The sequence below is a fragment of the Notechis scutatus genome, chromosome 3, assembly GCF_049901735.1.
Source record: "Notechis scutatus isolate UNSWTSFEM ecotype Mainland chromosome 3, rNotScu1.2, whole genome shotgun sequence".
NCBI classification, from domain to species: Eukaryota; Metazoa; Chordata; class Lepidosauria; order Squamata; family Elapidae; genus Notechis; species Notechis scutatus.
In genome coordinates this window covers 48,392,760-48,412,812 of record NC_142011.1, presented here as the reverse complement: position 1 = coordinate 48,412,812, position 20,053 = coordinate 48,392,760, and the positions used below count along the sequence as shown (strand labels likewise).

Here is a 20,053-nt window from a genome sequence, read left to right as displayed (position 1 = left end):
GGAGAGCATTCCACAAATTGCTGATAAGCTCGTTTCTATGTGTACAACAAATCACTCTTAAAAAGTGAAGACACATTTAATAAGATTTCTCCTGATGACCTTCACTTTCAGACAAGTTCAGATGAACAGTCTCTCATATCGGGTAGTCTTCAACTTGCAACCATTCATTTAGTGACTGTCTGAAGTTACAACAGCACTGAAAATGTGACTTATAATTATTTTTCACGCTTACGATTTTTGCAACACTCTCATGGTCACAGGACCAAAATCCAGACACTTGGCAACTGGTATGTGTTTATAATGGTTGCTGTATCCTGGCTTGTGTGATTACTTTCTGGGGCCTTCTGACAAGCAACGTCATTGAGGAAGCCATTCACTTAACAACTATGTACTACCTGTAACAACTGCAGTGATTCACTTAACAACTATGGCAAGAAAGGTTGTGATATGGGGCAAAACTCACTTAACAACTGCCTTGTTTAGCAAAAGAAATGTTGGGCTCAATTGTGCTTATAAATCAAGAATCACCTATCCGGTTTAAAGATTAAAAAACAACTCCTTAAATTATGCTCAGACAATACTGTAAGGGATAATCAGTTTAGTCTTTAAGACTCATGATTAGTCAGTCTTGGAGTGGGGAAATATTAATCAGGTTCCTTATATCCTGAGCTATTCCCCAAATGCATATCTTGATATATCCATGTATCTGTGTAGAGCTCCATGAATGAAGACATGACTGTAACCCCTCACTGTGTGGAATCAGAACTGTGTGATTGTGTGGAAGCTTTTATAGAGTAATTGTAGATAGAAAGGCAGGTCTGGTGAGAAGAATTGTTGAACACTCAGCAACAAGTCCTGGCAAGGGAACCGAACTATGTATGGCTAGAAGCCAAGGCTTTGGTAACAGTCTTATGCAAAGAATCAAGACGGGAAAAAGCTTTGCCTGTGCTCTGATGGCTGTTCTCTCAATGTTTCTTTATGGCTTTGAAAAACATTAGGTTTTAACTTTAACTCTGAGTTTTATTAAGTCTTAACATCTGACCATCTCTTTGAACCTCATATTCCCCCTCTCTAAGTTCACCAGTTTTATGTCAAAATATTGCTCCCGTTATATCACATCCTATTCCACTGCAGCTCTCAGTCCCTTCTGCCATAAATGAGTAATGTGCTACAAAGATAAGAATGGGTGCTTACTTCTGACATAGAGGAAAGTAAAGTCTTCCCATCATCTTGCAAATTGGCCATTCTTCTAGACACAAAACCTCAGCACCAATAAGTAACTTTTATGTAGCTAATTCATGGATAGATTCTAAAAGTCTGGGTCTATATGTATTGATGTGTGTGTGGGCTCTGTTTAAATGTTGCAGGATCAATTGTACAAGAAACTATATGTCAGAAAGTAGAGCCTGGTGACTCAGGAGCAGAAGAAAGAAGTTGGAGAAGAGAGTCAGTCTGACCTTCCTTAAGTAATCTACTGTGTTTAAGTGGAGTGAAGTGAAGTGGAGGATACTGCAATTGGAGAAAGATTAAATGAGTGGTTCTTTAATGTCTGTATATGGAACAAAAATTGCCATTCTGTCTTTTGCTTGTGGAAGCAACACAAGTAAAGAAACTGGAAAAAAAAAAGTGAAGTCATGTGGAAAAACAGGTCAGAAATGGGCCAGTCACCTACAGAAACATTAAAGTACTTAGATCCATTAGCTGCTGTTCATCAACAACTGGCTACAGATGCAGGATAAGTTCTGAAAAACTTCTATAAGGATTTCAAAGTGAGGGAGCACTTTTCCTGGTCCAGCATAATGATAGTTTGGTATTTTTTCAGCAAATGTTTATCCGGAAAGGGTTCGGGTGTCAGAATAACTTGACAAAACTACATCAGTCAAGCCCAACCCTGTATTTATTTTACAGCCCAGCTTGTAATTATTTGTTTTTTAAAAAAATGTATGCTACTTTAATTAAAAATGCTAAGCAACTTACAACTAATGCACAACAGACCAATAGCCAATAATGATGAAATTAGCAAATCAGTCATCAGCATAATGCAGTGAGATCATCATATGTGTAAAGACAGGCCTAGATGTATTTAGTTAAAGGACATTGATGCAAAAAAGGATCACATTATACTGAGATACTGCATGAGCTTCTAATCTTGGAATTATGGTTAATTGCTTACTACTTGTCTAACAAAGGAAACTGCATTGAATGAGCATTTTTTATAAGATGTACCCATCACATAATTATTAAAGAAAAATATGTTGCTTTTTTCTTTTTAAAAATTACATGGTTGGAAAAATTGATGTAAAATGAAATGTCTCTAATTATCAATGGGTTTCTTTTATAACCAGAATCTATGATAAAGTCTTACACAATCAAAACAATATGTCACTAATGTTTTGAGGCAGCTTTCATCAATTTTGTGCTCTCTAGGTATGTTTCATGACAACAAACTCCATCATTTGCCACTCTCACAGGTTTTTTATGGCCTTTTCAACTGCATTCCTATGCAGTGGAATCAAATATATGGTATATAGAATTAGATGCTTTTGCCATGATAGAGAACAAGAAGGGTTTACCATTAGCAGTGAGTGAAGCTAAGAGTATGACTGATACCTAGGCTGCTCTTGCTTTTCCTTACAAAAGCTTCAGTTGATCAAAGCCACAATGACCAACAGTACAGATCTATGTTGTGAGGACTTTGGGTTATGAAAAATGGAGAGTTGGGAAATTAAATTGTACACAGATCAAATTCGGGAAATAAAAAAAAAACAATAAATAGACTATGCTGGTTTCTCTAAAATTTAAGAGAAAGAAGAAAGTTATATCAAGATCTGAATGGAGATAGTTGAAGGCAGGAAAGGAGGGAGGGAGGAAGAAATGGAGGAAAGAAAGAAAGGTAGAAGAAGGAAAGAAGAATGTATCTGAAGTCTCATTCTGGGAGTTGATGTCCACATATCTTCAAGTCGCTGACATTGAGAAACACTGATCTATACTTTTAAAATGCATTTATTTATTAAATTTATATTAAGAAATCTATGTGGAAAAAATAGCAGATGTGGCTGAACTTTGAATGGATTATGAGTATGAAGTCAATTTTTGGTTTAGATCAAGACAATGTTTCCTTATGACTGTTTCTCCGTTTGCCCACGATTTCCTTATTACTGGCTTCTGGTTTTCCTTTCGTCTTTTTCAGTTTCACCACCATTTCTTAACTTCCTTATGATATAGTTGGCATGCATCTGGAGCTATTGCCCTGCTTCATTCCCTGAATTTCTCTCATTAGTTATTTCTGCATGTAAAGGGAGGCAGAAAGAATTCCTTTTCTGAATGTAGCGTAAGAGGTGCCATGTTTGAAAGCTCCCTGGGAAACAGGGAGAACTGCAATATGTTTAAATACAGTCAGATTCTCAAGACCAACTCAAATTTTGAAGAAAAGGCAGAAAAGCACCAATCTAAGAACAAAATCATGAAAATGATTTTAACCAGTACATCTGTAGTAGCCCCTGAGGATTTGCCAGAGAATAACAAACTCACATATTAGTGTCTCTCTTAGTCAAGATTTGCCACCACTTGTATGAGACATCTTTCTCTCTCTGTGTGTGTGCATGTGTGTGCGTGAGGGCATGCATGTATACATGGGAGGGGATACATTGAAGAGAATGGATTTTGCTCACATTATGAATTTAGAAATCTCTGTTCATTCTGTATATGTATTTTTTTAAAAAGATTTTTTTAATGCTGTGACAAATCTAGTTTGGTTTTCTTTTAGAAAATTGTAGGCAGAACAATTGCAGAAATTGCTTCATTGAATACAGTCATATTTTTGATTCCGTAAATTCCAGGATGAAAACAACAAATAATCAAATGCTGCTCATGGATTGTTTATTGATAGGGCATAAAAGCTGTAGACATTTTTTAAAAAAATGTTCATTCATAATTAAGGCAAGTTTCAAATCCTCATGGGTGACAATCATGCAAGTTTGGTCACCATTTTCAGGATGAATTCAGCTTAAATAAGAGTTAGTTACTACAGAATAGGCAAGATACTTCTAAACATAGTATCCTTTTTAAGGAAGCAGACTTGACCCATGACACAAACACAATTGATGTAATCCTAATTTCAACATCAGGTAAGATAAATGCAGTCCACAGTTTGTTTTAGAACGTAATATTCAAGTCATGCTATAAATGTAAAACTAAGTGATTAATCTGTTTCTTATATGGTAATAATGAATTAATCAAATAAAATAATGAAAGGAGTTTCTTGACCAGATATATTGCCAAGTGAAAAAAAGATTTGTGCATAGTCTATATATATTGTGTCTACATATTTTAAATTGGATCTGGGTTGCTTTGTGCATGCACTCCTTATATATCCCACAGAGTTTTCAGATAATGTACTTGGAATTGGTTATTTTGTTCAGCCTTGGAAACTCCATGCATGCTTCTTCCTAGCACAGCATTCAGCCTCCATAAATGACAGAGCTACAATGCTTGGTTTTTTGCTGCACCATGCTGTTGTAAAATAATATAGTTAATTTTCTATCAGATTTATCTCCAGCACAAACTTAATCTTTATCCTACTTTGGACACATTATGCAAAGACTAGCTCTCTAGAGAAGTCTGTAATGCTGGGAGAGGAAGGAAAGAGAAGAGGATGACCAGTAGCAAAGTGAATAGACTCAAATAGAGAGGTGTAGATCCTTTTAGCCTTATCAAGGTGAAAAACTGTTTGCTGCTGATGAAGCAGTTTGTGTTGAATCTAGATCTGACATTTCATCTTCAGGAATGCTGCTAAAACTGAAAGGGAAACCTGCCAAAAGAATAATATAAGTTTAGCAATTTTTCAAGCTACATAGTATCTCTCAACTTTATTTCCTGCCCCCCTCCCCTAAAGTTCTGGATAGTTTACAGCCCAGGAAATACTTTCTTTGTTGCTGTCCTCTTCTGCCTCTGCAATAGTGCCCCCCCTCTCCTAGAGATATAGTGTTCTGGAAGTCCTTTAAGACCTGTCTCCATGTGTTTGGAGTCTCTTTCATTTTTTCAATTACTATGGCTCCTTTTTAGTTGGGGTCATCATCATCATCATCATCCACCTTAAGAAAATATTTGGTTGACAGCTAGGATGCTGGCAGCAACCCATATCAACCATTAGCACCAGTCAATTATATTTGTGATACATTTTTAAAATTCAGTTGACTGAGTTTCATGTTTAATGAATACAAGAGATAATAATAATGTATATTATCAAACAACTGAATGAAATAGCATTTCAAAATTCAATGATGTACAAAAAAGTTGAATCTTGACTACCCTCCTAAAAGCAAACAAAGTGGGGTCCATTCTGGACTCGGGGGAGGGGGCTAATTGTTCCACAGATTTGGGGTTGCCGTAGAGCAGCAAATCTTGGTTTATATCTGTGTTGTTGAAATGGCAAGAAACTTCTGAACACATTCATTCAGACATGGCATTTAAAAATGTCAAACAAATACATTTTGGGGAGGAATCATAACAAACATAAGGATTTTACTTTTTTTTTTTTTAAAGAAACTTATTCCATCAATGTATCATGTGGAGAGAAAAATAAATTCTAAATTTGTTTTTGTGATTAAGCCCAACAAATGGATTAAGGCCATAAAGTACCTCAGTGGATGTAAAGATTAAATGGGAAGGGGGATTTTTTTGAGCACTTTGGAGATTTTTTTGGAGTGAGATGCAGTAATTGTAAAGATAAAACAAAAATATCTTCCTATTCAAAAAACGTTTCTATGAACCTGATTCAATTTATTCGTTCTCAGTGACAATCCCATGTGGCTAAATCTGATTTGCTACCAAGGCAGCAATAAAGCGGGAGGGGGAAGGAACAATAAAATTGTTTGCAAAATAATAGTATCATTAAAGTGGCATTTTAGAAATATTTATGTTCCCTCCAAGTATACTACATTTATCAAAAAGAAAATCAAAACCTGAGGACATCGTAGAATCTCACCCCACCATGTCATATTATTCCTCCTAGCTATTCCTTTGAAATGAAATAAGATTCTCTAATGTCAAATTTTCTCTAGAATCTTTTCTATACAGTATAGGTTATACAGCTGGCAACCTTTTTCTTGCCTGTTCAGGCTGTGCTGACCAATGTTGCATGGAAGGCCTCTTAAGGTCCCTTTCAACTCTGTTATTGTGTTGCTCTGTTGTACTTAAGATGAATAATCTCTCAACAGATCATGAAATTGGTATATTGTTGTTGCTTTTTGTGCTGATTGTTCCCAATGGGGACAAAGATCCTGAGTGGAAAGAAAAAAGACTTTCTATGCTTCCCCACTCCCAGCATCTTTCTAATACTAGACTTTAGAGCCATTCAATAAAGCTGAATGGAATAAGAGGCAAGGCAGTCAAAAGATGCACTTTTTGGGAACCATACATAGTTGATCTATCGGAGGGCAAGATAATAAATATTTACTAGTAATGTTTACTATTTCAGATGGCTATAGATGTTTGTATTGGGGAAAAGTGATAATAAAGTCTTGAGCATTATTTTTTTTAAAAAAAAATGATTTGTCAATCGCTTACAAGATATAAGGTATAAGAATAAACATAGTATGGTAAAGAAAATGTTTTCCCTTTTACAGATGTACTGAAAACTGTCATACCTCATCATTGCTATATAATGGGAAATACCAGTAGAATGAGGATGTTAGGTAAATGCTTAGTTCCTTTTTAGCCTTGGGTTTAAAATATGATTCCAAGAAAAGAAAGTACAATATTACCCAATTAATTTGTGGAACTCAGCTGCTTTCTCAGAGTTTGAATAAGTGGATATCTTCCTTCTTTGCAAAAGGAGCCATTGAAGTCATCTAGGTCTAAGGCCCACACCATACCACCACCCAGGTTTTGTTTTTTCAAATACTGAACCTGAATGAAACAGAAAATAGGAACTTAAAGGCTTGAACTCAAATAGAAGTCATATTGCTCAACAGTTTCAGCTGCCATGATTTGTCATGGGTTGGGGGTGGTGCTAGGCCTGGCAACTAGGAACTTGTCTAGGGCACCAAATTTTAGGGGGTGCAAAAATGGAAGACTGCTGAAATATAAGTATAAAATCTGCTAATCCTTCCTTGGTGTTTTAGAACTTTTTCTTTCTACTCTTTTTGAAAATACTCCCAAAGTTGGTCAAGCAGTAATGAATAGCACACTAGCCAGATATTGCAAGGCATGAGAAACAAATTATTGTTACCGTTATAAATTCAGGAAGGTGATAATATTCATGATGCAAGACCAAAGTTTAATAGGAAGGTACTGCATGACCAAGTTGTATAATATCAGCTAATCAAAGTTATATTCATATACTAGTGCACTCACTTGAGGGTTAAATATAATTGTACAGAATGGTTGCCCTGTGACTACAATGGATGGTGATGTATTTAAAATTATTTACTGTGATGTACGGTAAATATATTGAAAATGTCCCCCTCCCCCCAAAAATGGGGGGAGGGGATTATCCAGGCTGAAAATTGTTATTGTGAAACTCAAAACCTGGAATGAAACAAGAAACAAGAGGGTCCCAATTTACACAGGGGGTGCCAGAATATGACTTTGCCTAGAGCATCAAAATGTCTCAAGCCAGCCCTGCATAGTTACAGGGTTAAATATGTCTGAGGAAAATATGATTAACCATAGGTTTTCACTGATATATAATTAGTAAAAACAGGACTATTGTAATTTCTACAAAAGTGCCTTTCAGATATAAAGGACCCTTAAGCAGTCTATGTTGCTACCAACTTGTGATTTATGAACAGAAACGTTGCTTAGCTATGCTAGAAGAATACATACATATTTAAATTAAAATATATAAGCCTTACCTTATTGGTAATGCTACTGACATCATCGTATCCTACCCATTGGTTTCCTTTGAAGGAATATGGAACTTTCTGACTTTCAATCACTTTTGTGGTAGCACCATTTTTAAAGTCACAGATCTGAAACAAAATATACTTGACTTGAGACAGTTGAATTTTGATTTGGCAAAGAAGTATAAATAACTCAGGATATACCAAGAACACATCTTTAATAATTGGCCAAAGTTTTTATTAGAAACTTTTCAGATAAATTGTAGGACACAAGGAACAACAAATTTCTCCCTGTTTTCATCCCTTGTGTCTATTAAGATTAGGTTTGCAATAGAGAAAAAGAATAGTAAGAGAAGAAGGCAATCTCCTTGCAACCCCACAATAAGGAAGTTGTAATCTAGGACTTTGTTGGTCTGCCCTAAGGAACTAATGGGCTGACTGTAAATTTTTCAAAGGAGGTAGAGAAAGGGAAAGGGAGAGAAATAGTCTGATCTAAACCAATCATTTGAACTTTATCCACTGATAACACCCAAGATACTTCATTCTAGATATCTGTTTTGGAAGCAGTGAGTATATTGATTCACCTTTCACCTATATCAGTCTGTATATTTGTAAATGTACAATACATTCCTGCACATTTAAAAATATCAATACATCTCTTCAGGGAATCAAACATGAGCAAGTATTGGACTTTTTGAAATTTATCCTTGTTTAGAGAAGTGAAGGGGGCATAACTATGTATCTTTTCCTTACCTCATAATAAGCCAAAAATCCTCTCTCTTTTGTGTAAATACCAGCTGTGCCAGGGCCTGAAGTTGGTGCCTTCACTCCATTCTGTGAAGTAGAAAGGGTGAAGGATCGTCCATAGGCAGGAATTCCCAGGATGATCTTTTTAGGTGGTGCTCCCTTGCTCTTCCAGTACTGCACAGCATTGTCCTTTGAATAAGCATAAATGAATAAGCAAGACTTCACTCCATTTTGTCTGGTTTTGAGGTTAAACCCTTTTATTATTCAGTTATGCTACAGTCTTAACATAAATATATTGGTGAAGACAATGTCATGTATACCAAAGAAAATAGTTCTATTTTAAAACATTCAGACTGGTAATTTTAATTCCCAACTGTAGCCTTTCACTTCATACTGAGGAAAAGTTTATTCCCTTCAAATGGGTGAGGAACTTCCTTGCCTTCCACGTTTTCAGCTGCAGTTAAAGTTGTCTTATCAGTATTTCCAATTGTGAATTTCAGAAATATCTGGAAGGCTACCAATAACATGTTGTATTGATTCTTACTTTAGAGGATCTTATGAATGTATGCAGCAGCTTTGTAAGGAATGCAAGAAAGATAACAGAAAGTAAACTAATGAGTAAAACTCTATTGTCACTCAAGCTCTTTGGATGTCATTCACTATTTTACTCATGAAGTATCAGGAACAGGCAGGAAACAAATTGTTTTGCTTTAGGAAAAAGGTTAACACATTGATATTGTATGCTAACTCCATCTACAAATGCTTAAGATATAGATACTTGGAAAATAATAAAGATATTTCAAAATTGTTTTTCATCCATATATTCACTAGATGATGTGAGGAAGGTACAAATAGTTTAACAGATAGATATATATTCTAAGATAGCATAATATTAAAAAAAACCTTTATATTCTGAAATATATTTTTTCTTATCTGACATTACATATTCACGTTTCTTTTTACAAAAATAATCTATAAATAATAGTATACGTTCCTTAACTTCCTATAGAATATTCTAGACAATTTAAATTCGAACAGGTATGATTAATGAATGACATTCAATATTTTATACTCCATGCATACAAATGAACCTAGTATAACTTAGCACATTTTAAAAATAATTAGGAAGTTATTTGGCAGAACTAAATCAGACTCTTTAATGCAGAGACCTTCCCCTCATCCAGAAGCTTGAAAAAAGAGAAGAGGCAGACTGAGTGAATAATAGAGAGGTGCTGAGTACTTCTTAATTAATCATTTTTGAAGTGTGCACAATCCTAGGATCCTCAATGCACTCATTTTAAATATCCACCAGATTAGATTTATACTATGATCTTTCTAATACAGGTTTTCTGCTGCTATGCCTCAATTTGCAGTCATTGATTATATGTTATTATATTTTATTATGAAACTTATTTGTTGCCCAACTGGTATCTAATGACTCTGGGAGGCTTACAATATAAAAATATTAAAACCATCAATTATAAAATAGAACAGCAGATAAAATCATTAACACAAGGTGGCAAAGGAGGGAGCTGGACAGATGTGGGGTGGGGGTGAGATTAGGTTTTAGTTAGCCAACCACCTCCAGTATGAAGCTTTCCCATTGGGCCCCAAGCCATCTGGCAGAGCCAGGTCTTAAGGCTCTTATGAAAAGTCAGGAGGGTGGGAGCCAATCTCACCTCAGGGGTTAGGATGTCTGGTTTTGTGGTGGTTTTTGATGTCTGGTTAGGATGTCTGCCCTTCCAGAGGGCAGGAGCCACAGCAGAGAAGGCTCTTTTCTGGGATCCTGCCAGCTGAAATTCCTTGGCTTATGGGATCACAGTATGCCTCCTCTGCAGGTGCAGGTGGGGCAGGCCAGCCCCCATGACTGCTTTGCCAGCATTCATGCCCACTTAGAAGTTTACAAACAACCTGGCAAAATAAGTTAGCTTAACTCTTAAAAAAAGAAATAGAATGATAGCTATTAAGAAAAGCACTTCTCACATATCTTTTTACTAATAGTTTTAAGGAGCTAATAATTGTTGAGAGTCACTGTTTAGAGAACCAAGTTGTAATTTTTCAGGTGCACAACATGAATAGATTAAAAGGGAAAGAGTTGAATAAAATATTTTAAACCAGCATGCTGATTCTCAATCCCTGTTTTTGTTAAACTGTTTTCCGTATGTAACAAATGTTAAATAGGTAAATTACTTTTGATCATTTCTCTAAATCTAAATGTAAAAAGTCTCTATGGGATAAAAAAAAAGTGTTTATAACATACAGTGTCAGGGAATAGGGGGCTGACGTGTCCTGTGACTCCATCTGAGGCTCCATGAAAATCATATGTCATGAGGTTGATAAAGTCCAGAGATCTATGAGGAAAGTAAGGAAATGTACATTATGTGAATTCCATCTTTAATATCACACAGATAGTCTTCAATGTACAGCCATAATTGAACCCAAAATTTCTGTTGTTAAGTAAGACATTTGTTAAGTGGGTTTTGCCCCATTTTACAACTTTTCTCGCCACAGTTAAGTGAATCACTGCAGTTGAAAGTTACCAATCTGGTTGTTAAGTGAATCTGGCTTCCCCATTGACTTTGTTTGCCAGAAGGTTGAAAAAGGTGATCACATGACCTTGGGACACTGCATATCATCATAAATATGAACCAGTTACCAAGCAACTGAATTTTGATCACATGATCATGGGGATGTTGCAAACGTAACTATGAAAAATGATCATGTCACATTTTTCAGTGCCATTGTAACTTTGAACAGTCACTAACTATGGGACTACTGTAATTTGAATGGTTCCACAAAGCATGATGTTTTGCAACTAAGGAATAAGAACTTGTTAACTTACAATGTTGAAGGTAACGGATGAAATCAATTTAAATGTGAGCATGCTCTGTATTTTAGTTAATAATTTTTCCAGCATATACTCACGCTGAGATCTTGTCCACTTCATAAGCATTGTCAGCAGTCTGCTTCCCAGCGGCAACAGCAGCACTAAGCAAGAGTCTTTTCTTTCCTGTCCTCTGGGCTTCTGCTGTAAATTCTTTCATCATTTCCTAAGATAAGCAGGTAACAACATTAGTTTTATTCCTGTCATTTTAAAAATAAGATATAAATTAAAAATGTAGGTTACTTAAAAAGATGCAGGTGATTTAATGAGTGGGCAGTGATACCAATTCAGTCACTTTTGTCTCCAAAGTAACTGCAAATCCAGGATAGCTCTTGTTTGAGTTGCATTTTTATTGAAGAGATTTTTAGGTACCTATTACGTATCACTTGAGAGCCAGTTTTGTGTAATGGTTAAGGCATAGGCTAGAAACCAGGATACTTGGAGTTTTAGTCCTATTTTAGGTACAAAGCTAACTGGGTTACCTTGGGCTAATCACTCTCTTACTCAATCCTAGGAATGAGGCAATAGCAAACCACTTCTAAAAACCTTTGCAAAGAAAACTGCAAAGAGTAGTTCAAGAAGAATCACACATGATTGGATAGAAGGAAAAAATACATATTGCTTAGTTGCTATATTTATTAATGGGCTTACACTGAACATCTGACATGTACTATGCCATTGAGGCTTCTTACCTTTAGATAAAGAAAGGTATCCCCATATTACATTTTGGAATCAAGTAACTGTATATGCAAGTCTGTTATGACTTAATTCCAGTAATAAAATAATTATTAAGCAGCATTCATTCTGTACAACTTTTGGGATATTCCCTGATGTTTTATTTCACTAACACTATCGTACATAGAGCTTGCCAGTACAAAATAACATTGCGGCAAGAAACTTCTTATTTGCTGTTTGCATTTTATCATGAACTTAAAAGTTTTGCAGTACCTGAACTAAGAAGGTGAAACGTTGCTTATCCTCTGCAGGGCTGCCTCTGGCACCAGGATATTCCCAGTCTAGGTCTAAGCCATCAAAGTCATATTTTCGGAGGAATGGAATCACAGAAGAAATAAATGTCTGGCGGTTGGGAGCAGTAGCTACCATTGCAGAGAATCTACCAAAGAAATTGCATATGAGCAAATCAAACAAACAAACAAGATAGAAATTTGCTTTGTGATGTACATACAGTATATCACATGTGTTGCCATCCAATATCAGTACCCAAACTACAGAACATGGAGGGTTCCATCTTAGTCTTTTCACTTGAAAAAATACTTAGTCCCAAATAATGTATTTTCAATCAAATCTTCAGCTTGATTCTATTTTTTAAAATTTTTAGTTCCAAATAATATTTGATGTTTTGAAGGTTTTGAAACATGAATATTATATTACATGATTAACTATGCACAGTAGCCAGTTTTATGCACATTTACCATCTTTCCTTATTACAATCACATATTTTTTAATCTTGTGCACTCATTGTTACTATCAGCAATATTATAGGAAATACCAGTGTACAACAATAAAAATAATTGCAAAGTAAGACCCTCAAAGAGGACCTGAGTCAGAGCATTCTAAGAATTAGTCCAGTGTTTTGGCAGTTGCCACCTAAGCTTGTTCATCATAGCATAATGAATACAGTCTCCTCCATAGATATCTCTGAGGTTCTTACTTTGTACTACCAAAAGTCCATCCACCAATAGCTAAAAGTGTATTCAATCCAGGATTCCTAAATGAGAAAAAAAAAAAATGGTTAGTAGAATTCAGTTTCTTTTCTTAACTAGTTGATCTTGCAATCTGTATGCAGTTTTCATGTTTAGAAAAGTTCATTGGGCCGGATTCAGGTTGGTGCTTTACGATGTATGCAAAACAAACTTTTTTCAGTTTTTCCCAGCTGCATCAGTATATACAAAAGAAATTTAAAACATTTCCCCCCCTAATCTAGTCCTCAGGTTTGGAATCATTTCAACTTCAACCTCCATAAAGCTCCCTGTGTAAAGTTTTTATATATTTCCTTCTACTATCGTATAATGCAAAATCCCAGGTCCAGGAATTTCTAGACAGACCCCTTACCCCACCTCGCCCCAATTTGCTTCATACGTTTTTTTGTGGTTATTGAAATCCTTGTAGAGTTGTTCATCATTCCACTCTGCTGTTGTGATCTTATTGTCATTCATTCCCGCAAATGCATAAATGAGATGAGTGCACAGTTTGGGATCAATGTCTTTAGGCAAGAATTTCCCTCTATCTTGCCTGTATTGAGACCAGTTGGTGAAATAGCAAACAAGCTTGAAAGCAGAACCTGTCGAAATGAGATTGTATATGAAAGATATCTTGTTCAGTTAATCACTCCTCCCAAGAAAATAAGATATTTCTGTTGGTTTATCTATTTAATGACTTACTCCCAAGCTAGCAAAATCCAGATATACTGAATTACAGTTTCCTAAAATCCCAACCATAATGGTCAATTGTAAGAAAGAAAAGTCTAACTTATCTGGAAGAAACCAAATTAAGAAATGTTAGTTTTGTAGTTTTATTATCGTGATCAGTGACAAAAATTAAGTACTTATTTAAAACAGGATAAATATATATATATAACAGAACATTAAAGGTACATCAACCTTCCTAAAATAAGCAGAGCTAATTTGCTAGCCTACTAAAACTATTTAGTAAAATACTTAAATGTTAATGCAGTAGTGACTATTATTTTATGTTATTTAAGGGATAATTGGCAAAATAGGTATAAATGAATCTATTTCTCACTATCTGTTATTTAAACTGTAAAAATATAAAATCACAATTTAAACATTATACTCAAAAACTGTATAAGATTCTAAACATAGTAAATTGTAATGGGAACGAAAGAGAATATGGCCACTCTCCTGGAGTTCCTTTCTGAAGTGTCAATTAGAAGGGGAAGAATAAAATCATCTGCTTCATTGTGACTACTTAAAAGAGGCATGGTTAAATTTTTAGACCAATTTAAATTAAAAAACTACTACTCAAGAGATTCTGGGGGAATCATTCACTGGCATTGGGTGCAACATCATCATGGTCCTATTTACTTTTCCTGTTATTTACTTTTTAACATTACTTCTTGTATAAAAAACATTTTGGTGTATTGATTGAATAACAATATCATTAAATAGTGGTATAACAGCATAAAGCAGTATAAAGCACTTACATATTTTAAGATTATTTATCCAAAGCATGTATTAAAATGCACACATACATGCACATATAACATTCATAAAAAAGACTTGGGTAAGAAAATATGAGTATTTAGGAAATGTCTAAAATATATCAAGGTTGGCTACCATGAGGGTGCTAATATAGAGTAATACAAATGGCACAAATAGCAGAATTTCCAATACTGTAAATTACTTTCTAATGAAGTTGAACTATGCAAAGTTATTTGTTCGGAATATGTTCCTGAAGAGAGAGTTCTACCTATCAGAATGTGTTCTTCTCTGTTGCTTGCTATTGTTTTTCTGTTTCCAGAAACTGCTTCTATTGGGTCCTCCACTTATCTACCTTTCTTCTTTCTACATTCAGTTCAAGGTTTGAGGGAATAATGTGTCACATTTATTTAATACTTTTTACATCAAATTTATGTCACAACCCATCTCACAAAAGTGACTATATCTGGCATAAACAATTATTTGTCAATTGTTGTCCTGCTTATGGTTGGGGAATGTCTAAATCTAACTTCTCATGTTGCTTGAGCTCATGAAAGGTATCACCAACCCTCGTGCTCTTTTAATGTTGTTGATTTCTTTATGGGGAATATTTTATTAGAGCCCAATAAATTGAGCTTTAATCTTTCCTGTTTTCTCATGATTCATTACGAAATAAGATGGTACTATATGATTACTTACTGCAGTGAAGAAACAGCAAGACAGCTAAACCTGGAATAAAAGGGAAATAGAAAACAAATTAAGTAATATAGCCTCTTTGGATTTAAGATTATGATGTATAATATGATTAATATTTACTATCAATGCTTTTTTATATTTTACTTTGAATGCACCAGAAAACTGCTTGTATCTTTTTTGGTGGGTATGTTGGCTCTGCAAGGTAGTCTGTAGACTAAAGAACCTAGTTCTTTAATAGTGTGGGTATATTTGATGAAAATTGTGGCATTCTGGTCAAGATGTGTAAAAACTGAACTATATTACATTACATTAGCAGTGCCTGATACAGGTGACACAGGTATGACTAATTTATCTTTCTCTCCCTCCCTCCCTCCCTCCCTCCCTCTCTCAACACACACACACACACACACACACACACAATGAAGTTAGCATGAATAATTAAATTAGAGTACACTTTTTATACAATGAAAAGTAATAAGAACAAAAACTAAACTCATAGAAAGTATTGGTTTGTTAAACATATGTAGGCAGGTAGAATTCTAATTGAAAGAGTACAGCAAGCTTCAGTAAGTAAAACTTATGAAGTGCAGTTTGCTTTTGTGTCAAATAGGGGGTGTATATACTAGATTTTTTTCTCTTCAGCAGGTTGCCAAGAAATGAAAACAAACAGGAAACTTTACCATGCATTATTAATACAGTGAATGCATAGAGGTGTGAATTGTAGAACTTTTCCCATGAAAATGAAGTTGAAGGCTGGTTGGATGCTGAATGTAACAGGTGTAGAATATATAGAAGTAAAGCATATAAGAAAGTAAATGGAATGCTTAATGAATGCTTCAACAATGAGAAATGTAGTAAGGCAAGGATATATGATATCTTTTGGGTTCTTTAATATATTTATGTCTGAGGAATCATTGGAGGAATGTTAGAACTGCATTAGCCTGGGATGTAAATATATGTCTTCTTTTATATGCAGACAATTCTGTGATTGCAAATCTGCATGATTTGTGGCAGATGTCAGATAACTATTTTAAGGTAATGAGGCATAAGAATCTGAAATGAAATGATGACCTAAACTCACAGGAAAAATCAATTAATTTTTGCAATCTATTCATGTCCAAATTTTAGAGCAAGTAAATGAATTGGGGTTCATGGTGAAATCTGATTTGCAACTGCTAGTTCAGTTACTGTAGTGTAGTCAGTAATATGTGCTCTCTTATACAGAATGTGTGTTGAAAGAAATGAAAATACTACATACAAAATGCTTCTACTTACATAGCTAGTGAGAGTTGAGAATGTCAGGAGAGAAATTATTGGATGTGTGAGTTGAGTATGTCAAGAAAAATATAAAAGTTGGACGCGGAAGAAATGGGTTACTTTCCAAAAAGTACATTCTTAGCCTCTGCAGGTCACTTATGGTCCTCTAATAATCTATTTTGCTGATCCAGAATCTCCCATATAAAGGGATTTCTGGGAAGGAAATGGTGAATTGAAGGTGGCTCCACTTTTAGGTGACCACAACAAAATGAGGACCCTGCCAAGTAGACTAGCTCTTTGTAATCTGTCTCTGGACAAAGAGACAATTGAGATCACTCACAACAAGTGCTCCTGGCAGTTGCTTCTTGTGATGAGAGCTCAAGACAGAAATCTCCAGAAGGCTTAGGGCTCTGGGAGATGAGGGAATAAATATCTTGCTGAAGGTGTTGTCAGTGCCTTCAAAAAGTTAATGGATTCTCATATCAAATATTTTCAAATCAGTTTCAGAAATTGCTTGTTAACTGCCTTTCAGTTATTAGGAACATTTCAATTGATAAGGTTTGCAGCATTATGTGAGTTTACTTCAATCCTTAGCAAAAGTGGTTTTAAATACAAGTTTAAAAACTTCTTAAAAGTATATTTTAGAATAAACAATAAAAGGATGTTAGAATTTGGCTTTTGGAAAGTTATAAACAGACTAAGGATCTAAATAGATTGGAAATAATATTTTAAAATTAATTATAAGAATCTTTCCCAGAGGGAAATGCTTTTATTTTTTATTTTTTATTAATTTATTTGCTGCTCATCTTGCAGTTCAAGGTGACTTCTTTTAAATAGTTCTCTCTTTTAAAAAAAATGATAACATTAGACTTTGAAGGTTGGATACTAGATGGAACTGAAAGGAAGTAAAAATTGCAATTACAGAACTCTTGAATTTGACTTACCAATGTAAAAAAAGCATTTTTAAAAACATTGGACATATTTGTCTATGGAGATTCTCAGTCATCCAGGTCATGGTTGTCCCAAAGGTGCTTTTTCAAAGAGGCAACTGGACTTTCTGGTTTTTCTTTGAAGATGTTTCACTTCTCATCTTCAGAGCTGAAGAAGCTTCTTAGATAAGAAGCAAAATGTCTTCAAAAAACCCCCCAGAAAGTCCAGTTGCCTCTTGAAAAAGCACTTTTGAGATTGGACACATTGAAGGATATTTTTGAACCATGGACCCAGAAGTTAATTTTAAGAGTATCTGCCTCTATAGATAAACTGACTTCAAAATGTTATAAAAGAGGAAAAAGTTTTACCTGACAAAATTCATACTGATCTGAAAGTGAATTTTAAAATGACAGGCTACAGGAATGATATAGAAAAAAAAGCTACACTGGACATAGAAAAGAAACCAACTGATGTCTTAATAATTAAAATGTATATTTAAATAACAAATTAAGAAAGTGGCCTGGATAATTTTCCTACACTGAATTTACAAAAAAGACTGGTTAAAGAAGTTTGTAAGAAGGGACAAAGAAAAAAAAGAAATCAAATTCTAAGATATTCTTTGAAAAGACTAAAGATTAAGATGTTAAAAGTAAAGGGAAGGAATGTAAAGTTGGTTGGTTTGATCAAAGTTAAAATAGATATGTTGTTACATCTAGTAAATCTTAATTGACTGTTGGTGATCAGTACTTAACAACAAGGCTTTAAGGATTTGTTTATAGATAGATGAGAGATGGAAAGAAGAGTTCATTTGTTGCATTTTAAGAGAAGGTAATAAGTTACTAAAATTGTTTATATATTTATTTATTTATACTTTATAATTGTTTACACATCCCATCATGTTGGGATAAAGGGAGAAGACATTTCTTTATCTGATTCTTTTTTTCTTTACTATATTTTTTCTTTTTCTATTCTCTTTTAGTTTGCATTAGTATTTATCTTTTTAACTGAAACTTTAAATACAGGTATCTCCTACACAGAATAATGGCAGTAACCAATTCCCATCACAGCTATTGAAAACCTAAACTCCTTGATATCATCCATGCAAACCTGAATGAGAACCTGATTATCAATCCAGATAGAGCAAAGAAGATCAAAGAAGCAAGAACTACACAGATTTTATTTGAATTCTGGTCTGGGATAAATACAAAATTCTGAACACTGTTACAGGAATTTCTCAGCCTTTTTCTTAGTGAGCTAATTAAGACAGAATGCCTTTGAATGCTTTTTCCCAGATTCTTCTCCACTTGAGCTAAGTTTCTGTTGGCAAAATAAACTGTCAAGTGACTGACCCATCTCTTTATTCTCTTCTATTCCTTTCCCAGTTTCCCTACAATCTCTCATATTGTTGTATAGACCTTCTAAAGTGCTCTGATTGTACCGAAGATCCTATAGTACAGTAGAATCTTATGGCTCCTGCACCAGGAAGGAGAAGAAGTAGTACAAATAGCGTTTTCCCCATATTTTTATAATCTATGGAACCTTGGATGCTTCATCATTAGAACTTCGCAACACAGAGTTGTACAGATTGGCCTGCCTAGAAGAAATCAGACAAGCTGTGCTACCACCATTACTAATGGTGAACCTCAGCCTAGAAATATATTGGGAGAAATTTTCTCCTTGAAAATTTTACTGAAATAACCCTACAAGTTACAACACAAATAAGATAAAGACTTTGAACAGGCCATTTGTAGAGTTCAACTTCAGTTCCCTATTAAAGATACTGAGATACTGAAGTCATGTGTTTCCTTGTCATGTGCATCTTGTCACTATACTTTCCCCACTATATTCCATTGATAGAAAGAGATTTGAAAGCACAAACCACAAACCACAAAATGTGGCCTTTATGATAGAAATACCTATTTAGAGGTATTTCTATGAATTTTATATAGAAAAAGGATACTGCATAGTTGCACAGAAGCATAAATAAGTTAATCAATAAGTTAACACAGCATCAACGTCCAACATACAAACATGTTATTGAATCTAAGATTACCAGTCCAAATAATAGCTCGATTCATTCTGAATGCAGATGATGTCCAGCCCTCTCTTTGCAAAGAAGTAGATCTTTGTGTTTACCTATGTGCTATATATATATACACATACACCAACAGAATACTATGTTGCAACAGCATTTCCTGAATGTCCTCTTGTTACTAATGTTGCAATAAAATGACAATCACAATGAGAAAGCAATTTCATGAGAGGCACTAGTATTGAACTGGATACAGAACCATTTTGGTGCTAAAAAAACAAAGATCAAGGCACTTCAGAATGAACATGCCTGATTCTTAGTAAACAGGGAAATTGAGCAAAAATAGAAACCTGGGACAAATGCAAAACCTGTAATCAAATTCTGTTCTTACTAGAAATGTGTATCTTAAACAGTTCTAAAGAACTTTTAAAGGTCAGTTTGCTGGCCTTGCTGTTGACCAAACTGAAAACATTTTTAAAAACTT

At 34.7% G+C, this 20,053-nt stretch overlaps 1 protein-coding gene across 1 annotated transcript; it reads right to left on the bottom strand.

Annotated features, from left to right (window-relative positions):
* Window positions 1–4,692: 4,692 nt before the first annotated feature.
* On the bottom strand, window positions 4,693–19,716 carry LOC113418140 (chitotriosidase-1). The gene is made up of 11 exons (XM_026676874.2): window positions 19,591–19,716; window positions 15,354–15,383; window positions 13,576–13,777; window positions 13,148–13,204; window positions 12,424–12,589; window positions 11,517–11,641; window positions 10,852–10,942; window positions 8,598–8,780; window positions 7,857–7,973; window positions 6,765–6,909; window positions 4,693–4,810 (listed from the first exon to the last, which is right to left on the bottom strand). Exons 1-10 carry the CDS (start codon window positions 19,613–19,615, stop codon window positions 6,769–6,771), a joined length of 1,137 nt encoding a protein of 378 aa, XP_026532659.1. The 5' UTR covers window positions 19,616–19,716; the 3' UTR covers window positions 4,693–4,810; window positions 6,765–6,768.
* Between the last annotated feature and the right edge of the window lie 337 nt (window positions 19,717–20,053).